The 8373-nt window shown below is 44.3% G+C and overlaps 1 protein-coding gene across 4 annotated transcripts in view; it reads right to left on the reverse strand.

Annotated features, from left to right (window-relative positions):
* The window catches only part of Il20rb (interleukin 20 receptor subunit beta), a 30886-nt gene extending 23383 nt beyond the window's left edge, over positions 1–7503 (reverse strand). For 3 of the 4 annotated variants that reach the window (XM_087563396.1, XM_087563395.1, XM_087563394.1), the window contains exon 1: positions 7274–7503. In XM_087563396.1, coding sequence (XP_087419522.1) covers positions 7274–7346 — 73 coding nt within the window. In that variant the 5' untranslated portion in view covers positions 7347–7503. 4 annotated transcript variants of the gene reach the window in all.
* Positions 7504–8373: the final 870 nt, after the last annotated feature.

Here is an 8373-nt window from a genome sequence, read left to right on the forward strand (position 1 = left end):
TTTCTTGGCCTTCCAGCCCTAACTTCTTTGTTTTTCTTTCCTTTTCTTTTCTTTTCTCTTCTTTTCTTTTCTTTTCTTTCTTTCTTTTGTTCTTCTGTTTCTAATTTTGTCATTAAAACTCTCAAATGTGCACAGCCCGTTCTTGACGATACTCACGCCCCACCCTTTCCTGACTCCCTTTCCTGCTTCCGGTGGTCTACTTTTCCTTCCCAAAAAGTCACTCTTCCACCTTCTTGTCTTATTACTTAAAACAAATAAACAAACTAACCTAGATTCTGCCATATGAGAGAAAATAGCATTTGTGGGAGTCCTACTCAACATAATGATTTCAAGTTTCATACATTTTTCTTCAAATCACATGATTGTATCGTTTTGAGACAGAGACTCTCTGTGAAGTCAAGGCTGGCCTGGAACTTATATGTAGCTTTGGCCTGGTCTCAAACTCACAACAGTGCCCTCCGCCCTCCCCAGGTTATGGAACTAGTCAAGCATGGTCATTCACATCTATAATCTCAGCAGTAGGAGGCTGAGGTAAAGATTAAGCTGGAAAGAAGCCTGGGCTACATCATCAGCTCCAGCTGTTAAGAGTTGGGCCCATCTCGTTACTTTAAAAGAAAAAAAAAAGAACAAGAAAGAAAACAGAACGATTATGGAACTAGATTAACTAACCCTGTGTCTATGTATGTGTTTGTGTGGTGTGTGTGTCTACATATGTGTGTGTATGTCTGTGTATCTGAGCGTCTGAGCTTCTGTCTGTGTAGTGTGTATATTTATATATGTGTCTGTGTGTGTCTATGTGGTAGGTATATTTGTGTGTATGTGTATTTTTTGTATGTGTGTGCATCTGTGTATGACTGTATTTGTGTGTCTTTGTGTGGTGTGTGTATCTGTGTGTAGGTGTATTTGTGTGCCTATGTGGTTTGTGTATATGTGTATTTGTGTGTGCATGTATTTGTATGTGTGTGTGGGCATCTGTGTAACTGTCTATCTGTCACTTGTATGGTGTGTATATCTCTGTATGTACCTGCGTTAGTCTGTGTGGCTGTTCATGTGGTTTGTGAATTTGTGTATATGTGTGTGCATCTGTGTGTGTACTTTACATATGTTGCCACTGGGATTTGAACCCAGGACCTTGTGAATGTTAAGCATGTACTGTATCACTGAGCAAAACCCACAGCTCCAATTAAAATAAGTTTGAAAGAGCTCAAGAGATGACAAGATGGTGACCTGTGTTGGATCCCCAGAACCTATGTAAAGGTGTGAGAAAATCAACCCCACAGAACCGTTCTCTGACCTCCACACGGGTGCTATGGCATTCGCTGTCCCCAATAATAGAAAAATAAATATTTTTTTTAAAGAATAAAAGTGAAGGGACCAATCCACACATTCAAGACTGACAGTAATTAAGACTGCATGTGGGGCTGGAGAGATGGCTTAGTGGGTAAGAACACTGACTGCTCTTCCAGAGGTCCTGAGTTCAATTCCCAGCATCCACATGGTGGCTCACATCCACTGTAACTCCAGCTCCAGGGGATCCAATACCTTCTTTTAGCCTCCAGGGCACATGCAGCCAAACACCCTTACATGTAAGTAAAATGTTGTCTGAAGCTGTTTAAATCATTTCCTATGTTAACACAAGACAGCACCACACAGCTCTCTGGATGGCATAGGTATGTAGTTAAAGATACAAAATGAAATCCTGGCAAGGACAGAGAAGACAGATGCCTCATAGACTGCTGGTAGAATTGTAAATTGGCACACTGGTTCTGAAAAAAATGGCTTGGCAGTTTCTTTTAAAACTAAATATGCAATTACTATCTGACCCAGTAGTTGTGATCTTGGGTGTTTATCCTAGAGACATGGAAATTTCTGTTACCTAAGATGTGCATCTGAATGTCTAAAACTGAGCTGGAATGGGCCCGAGTGTCTTGCAATAGGCGACTGCCTACCAAGGGTGAGTGTTACAAAGGGTGGCGTAGATAAAGGAAGGGGGCTATGAGCAAGGAACCCAAGGACTGCTTGCTGGAGGCTCAGTGTGGCAAGGAAACAGATTGACCACTGCAGCCTCCAGAAGGGACACAGTGATGCTAACAACATGAGTCACTCCTGTTACTCAGAGCAGCTGTAGGATAGCAGAGGGAGCTCCTGGATGCCCTCATCCGTCCTTCCATGCATCCGCAGCCACAGCATGACTGTGAAGTAAGACCGAGATATAACTGCAGGGTCAGTGGCTATGGTCAGTCTCTAATCAGTTCCTCCAGTTTTCTCCCTTCGTGCTCTCTTTTCTTTCTTCCAGGAACTAACCAGGATTCCCCATGTAGCTGTCATGTCTAGTTAGTCTCCCCCAGTCTGTTCTCAATCTGTCTTTGTCTTTTATGACCTTGACATTTCTGAAGTACACTGGGTTAGCCGTTTTACAGACTTGCTCTCAGTTTGGGTCTGTCTGTTGTCACTGGGCTTCGGTGAAGTTATAAAGGTTGCTTGTTTTATTTGCCATTGCATCCCGAGAGTGACAGGATGGTGCACCAAATCTAGTTCCTTCAGTATCCTTCAGGAACTTCTCAGAGACTGATGAAGGTCCCCCTCCCCCATCCTAGTTTTCCGGGGATGGTGGAGAGATCAGTCTTAGGCTGTCCCTTTCATCATGTTAGCTGGAGAGAGGTCTCAGCTCTGTGATTGCACCCCAAGGGAGATCTTCAGGTCAGCGTTGGTAAGACACTGACTCCAGACAGGCTGCAATGTCTCCTGGTCTTTGACCTCATAGTAAGATGCCTGGCTCCCTACACTCTAAGTTGTGTCCGTCAACCACTGCTCTGCCCTATGAAGTCCAAACACAGTGAGTAGAGTCTGGTCTGAGGCTGTGAATAATCTCTCTAGCTGAATGAGGGTGTTGCCGTGTACCTTGATGCAACAACGGCGTATGTGTCCCCAAGGCCTAATATGGTCCACTTGGCCCTCTTCCAGGAGGTCCACCAAAACTCTCAGGTAACGTCTACCATGCATTCTTGCTGTGGGCACTCATTTCCACCTTTCTACGTGCTTCAAACCAGGGCAAGCCCAAGCAACTGATTGCAAAACGTTTGTACGCGTTTGCCTTGTATGCACAGGACACAGTATCAATACGTGCAATTATCAGATGTTAATCTTGATCTGCAAAACTACCAATTTACTGTTAAAGTTGCTGGGAGAGACATGTGAGAGTATGTAAGCTCCTTTCAACCTTGCATACGTTAAGTTGACAGGCGTTGGTTCGGCAGTCACCACAGCTGTGATCTGAGTCTTTTAACTGCACTGGGGTTCTCCCGTAAGGAGGAGCCAGTCCTCCTCCACTACTGGTCATGTTTCCAGTGATTTACGTAGATGAATAGACTCCTAGGCACTGCTTTCATTTTACGGTTAAAACCCAATGCTACTATTGTTTGCTTTGTTATTGGTTGTTCCAGTGTCAGCCTCTGGCAACTCAGGTTGATCCCTGTGTCCATTTAGCTATTGTCGCCCCCTCCCACTCTTTCTCCATTCTCCTCTTGTCAATCTGCTTTGGTTTGGGGTTTTTTGTTTGTTTTGCTTTGCTTTGATTTTTGTTTTTTGAGACAGGATCTATGTAGACTTTGATGACTTCAAAATCAAAAAGATCCACCAGCCTCTGCTTCTGAGTTCCGGGGTTAAACGCACCAGCCTCTGCTTCTGAGTTCCGGGGTTAAACGCACGCATCGCCACAACCAGCCCTGTCAGTAGACTTTAAAATAACTCTAGACCTCCAGACTTCAAAGACAGTGCAAACTCCAGCCAATGTTAACATCTTACGTAGACATGATGCCGTTATCAAAACTAAGGAGCACTGTGGATCAGTGACCACAAAAAAATCCCAGGCTCCATTTGGATTTTGCCAATTCTTTCACGAACAACTGTTTCCATTCCAACATCCAACCCAATGTGCTCTGCTACCTTTGGGCCCCGTCCTATTTTAAGCACTTCATAGCTTCCCACACACTGCTCCTGTCTCATCTTGCTTTCCCCTTGCCCAGTCTTGTAAGCATCCACTTCTCTACAGAGCCACACCCAGGGAGTTTCTAAAATGCCGGGGTCTAGGCTGCTCCCCTGGTGAATTTTGAATCTATGGCCATGCAGCCTTGGCAGTTATATTTGTGAAAAGCTCCCCAGGTCTCCAGGGTTCATGTGAGACCGGAACACTGATCCTACTTCCGGTGGATAAAGTATAGTTTGAAATACGTTAAACCCCAAATGTCGAAGGTCTCAGTGTATTTTCTTGCAGACTTTATGTTTACTATAAACAGGTTTTGTTCATCTCGAATTAGCACCCAGCTCAGAGCCCATCACAGACCAAGAGCTCAGACACTAAGTGAAGGAAACTGAACAAGTAAACCCCACACATCTTGACTCCCATGAGGGTCATCTTAGCCTGGTGGTTCTCCTAATCTCTCAGCCATTGAGGTCATCCTTTTAGCTGCTCTAAGATTCACGTCTCCTAAAATCTTAGGTGCAGGGGGTGGGGCGCAGCAGGAGGGCATCCTCCACCGAGCCACGGGGCAAACTTTCCAGGCAGAAATTGCTGCATCTCTTCCTACCTGGATCTCTCTGGTCACCTCTGCTTGTTTGGTTCCCCTCTCACCATCCTTTCCTGCGACGGTCTTTTTTTTTTTTTTTTTTTAAAGATTTATTTATTTGTTCTATGTAAGTACACTGTAGCAGAAGAGGGCATCAGATCCCATTACAGATGGTTGTGAGCCACCATGTGGTTGCTGGGATTTGAACTCAGAACCTCTGGAAGAGCAATCAGCGCTTTTAACCACTGAGCCATCTCTCCAGCCCCCCTGCCACAGTCTTTAAGGTAAATGCATTGGGAAAGCCACACATCCCTTAATCCCTTCACTCTGTCATCCTTCCTTTGTACTCCACAGAGGACTGAGCGCAGAGCATTTTTCTGGCGCTGCTAAATCAGAGTCAAACTCCAATTCCCCCATTGATCAAATACCAGGACAAAGAACTGAACATTTCTGAGTCTTGATTCCTGGTGTAAAATGGGGCTTATCAGACCCACCTTGCAGAGTGATGTGTCTGAAGAGCTTTTACTGTTAATCCAGGGGATACAGTGTACTCAGGAACGTGAGCCATGTGTAATGGCACAGGTTTAGAATTCTAGCTACATGGGAGGGTGAAGCAGGATTGCAAATTGAAGCCCTGTCTGGGTTACAGAGCAAGCTCAAGGCAGTTTGGAAAATGTAGGGGAAACCTAACTGAAACATGGAAAGTTACAAAAAAAAAAAAAAAAAAAAAAAAGGCAGGGACAAGGGCTCTGAGAATACCGTTCAATAGTAGAGCGACTGCCTCAGAATGCATTAGGTCATAGGTTCAATCTTAAGAGAGAAAGGGGAGGGAGGGAGGCAAGGAGGAAGGGAGAGGGAGAGGGGAAGGGAAAGGGAGAGGGAGAGAGGGGGAGGGAGAGGGAGAGAGAGAGAGAGAGAGAGAGAGAGAGAGAGAGAGAGAGAGAGAGAGGAAGGGAGGGAGGAAGGGAGGGGGAGAGGGAGCAAGTTAGAGGTAGGCAATTGTGACTGTCATTGTTATTAGCAGTAGGAAGCAGTTTCCTAAATCACCCATTATTATTTGGAAAGGGTTAGGGTTAGTGAAGCAAGACATCTTTACTCATCAGCCAAGGGATCTTGTAAGCAACAGAAGTTCCTTCTGCATTTGCAAAGTTTGCCTGAATAGTCTTGAGCAAATGCTCCAAATTGCATTGCCTAAGGCAACCTTAGCTAAAGCAAGTATCCACCCCCCCCCCACCCCCCCCCACCCCCCACCCCCCCGGGAGCTGGGGACCGAACCCAGGGCCTTGCTCTTGCTAGGCAAGTGCTCTACCGCTGAGCTAAACCTCCAACCCCAGCAAGTATTTTCTGACACCATCATTTGCATTACCAAAAGATAAGAATGGCTAGCATTTGGGGCAAGACTGTCTGAGTTTTTAAAAACTTATTTGTATTGTCTTGTTTTGACCCCTTAAAACTTTAAGGTGGCTGTTATAAGCATTTTACAGATGGAAAAAATGAAATTATATGACCAGTGGCTAAACTAGTAAGTCACACACACAGGCACGTGGGGGGCGGGGAGAGTAGCAGGAGGACCTATGGGATGGCAGACAATGACCCATTTGGTTCTGAGGATTGACCTTAGTTGTCAGGCTGGTCAACAGAGTGCATTTACCTACTGAACCACTTCAACAGCCCCTATGGGAAAATGATAACAATGAAGGCTAAGGCAAGAAAAGAGTAACAGAACGCATCGACTGTGTGGACAGCAAGTGGCCGTGTCTACAGTTGTTTTCTGAAAGGAGTGAGACATAGGCTCAAATAGATACAGGATGAACCCACATAGACGACCACTGAGCAGAGTGTGGACGGCGTTTACTGAACCTTTGGAACGCTGAAGTTTTGAGGGCCAGGAATACCATCCATTTCTATGTCAGCTACACTTGGAAAAGTTGCCTTAGTGCTCAAGGCAACGCGCACACACACACCACCGACGCCACGAAGTAAGCATACGCTGGAGTATTTAAACTAGAAATCTCTCCTAAATGCAGTTCGACTTAAAGAAACACTAACAGGTAGGAAAGGAGCTGCAGTTCTGGAACAAGAAAGAAGGTAATTACAAGGAGCCAGGAGTGGAGCAGAAAATCATGCAATCTTCCCGGGAAGGAAAATGCCCCAAACTGAATGTATTTCTAAATGCTCATACCATTTAGAAAAGTACCTTTTTCTATAATGATCAAGAGAGCAATCTAGGGGTTGGGGATTTAGCTCAGTGGTAGAGCGCTTACCTAGGAAGCGCAAGGCCCTGGGTTCGGTCCCCAGCTCCGAAAAAAAAGAACCAAAAAAAAAAAAAAAAAAAAAAAAAAAAGAGAGAGAGAAATCTAATTTTTATAAATCTTATGCTCAATTTGAAGCTTATAAATGTCTTTTTGTATTTGTCAGAATTTTTAATCATTTTAACTGCAGTAACTATACCTTAACCCTTCAAATGCCAAACGAAACAGCAAAACGCACTGAGCTCTGCAGACCATATCAATGACATTTTTTCAGATTGTTCTGTGGATGTCAGGAGGAAATTTTCCAAATAAAATGCAGGCATCTGAGATTTGAAAAATGGAGCTAAGGTTTTTGAAAAGACATTCTAACCCAACCCAAACATAGGAAACTATTTGTCATCTTCTTAACCAATATTCAAAGCCCAGGCTGTCAGTTGTATTTAAATTCATTCTTACCAGTGAGAAAACCTGAGGTCATGCTGTAGAAAAACCACATGATCGGACTTGTCCAGACTCCTTGGAAAACCATCGTGCTGGCCTGTTTGGTGAGGAACTCTGGCAAACTCAGCTTGCCCTGAAACACTGTTTTCTTCCAGAATGAAGCTTTCTGTCCATGCTGACCATCTTGCTTCAGGAAGCAGATGCTGGTGCTGAGGTCAGAGTTGCAATGAAGCTTGACTCGCTCTGAAAAGGAGAGCTGGCCCAAATGCTCAAAATGGGCGGACTTCACAGCACCCTCCTTTTTGCCCAAACCCAGATATTGCATCAAGGGGAGTGGCCTGTCAGAGTTCCAGAGAAATGATAACCGGGGATCTTGAGACATCTCCATCTGCCTGAGGGAGACATCTGGGCATCCAGGCTGTGGTGGAGGGCCCTGGGACTTACCAGTGAGCAGCCAAGATTATTGTCCCTACTCATCAAGAGGCTTCCTCGGCCAAGACCCTCTCTGGCTGTTCATTCAGGCTGGTGCTAATCAGCTCTGTTTGCTAATACCTACTTCTGGAAAGGGGAAGAAGTTAAATGATTCCCATCATGGCTGTACTCTACAGTGCTAGGGGATGAATCCAGGGCTTTGGGCAGGCTACACAAGCACTCTGCCACTGAGCTACGACTCAGCCCTGTGGCCTCCATTTGAAATACCATTATACAAGTCAAAAGGTAAAAGAACAGTCACTTTATATTTACACATCTGCAAAAAGAAAATCTAGGCTGTAATAACAAGATTGACATCCTGATGTAGAAGAAATAGCAAATGGAAATTAAAAGTGTGAACACGTATCCTTTAAAATTAAAGTCCTGAGCATGCACTACTGAAAATCAAAAATAATTTTAAAACTTTGAAGAGGAATCCTGTAATAGAAATTGGCCCCTTAAACTTCAATTCCTTGAGGACTTAAAAAAAAAAAAAGCAATGTGCAAATTATAATGGTAAAATGAACACTAGTTTGAGAATAAACATTTATTTTTAAGATTTATTTTATTTATATGTACACTGTAGTTCTCTTCAGACACTTCAGAAGAGAGCATCCCATTACAGATAATTGTGAGCCACCATG

The sequence above is a fragment of the Rattus norvegicus genome, chromosome 8, assembly GCF_021556685.1.
Source record: "Rattus norvegicus strain SHRSP/BbbUtx chromosome 8, alternate assembly SHRSP_T2T, whole genome shotgun sequence".
NCBI classification, from domain to species: domain Eukaryota; kingdom Metazoa; phylum Chordata; class Mammalia; order Rodentia; family Muridae; genus Rattus; species Rattus norvegicus.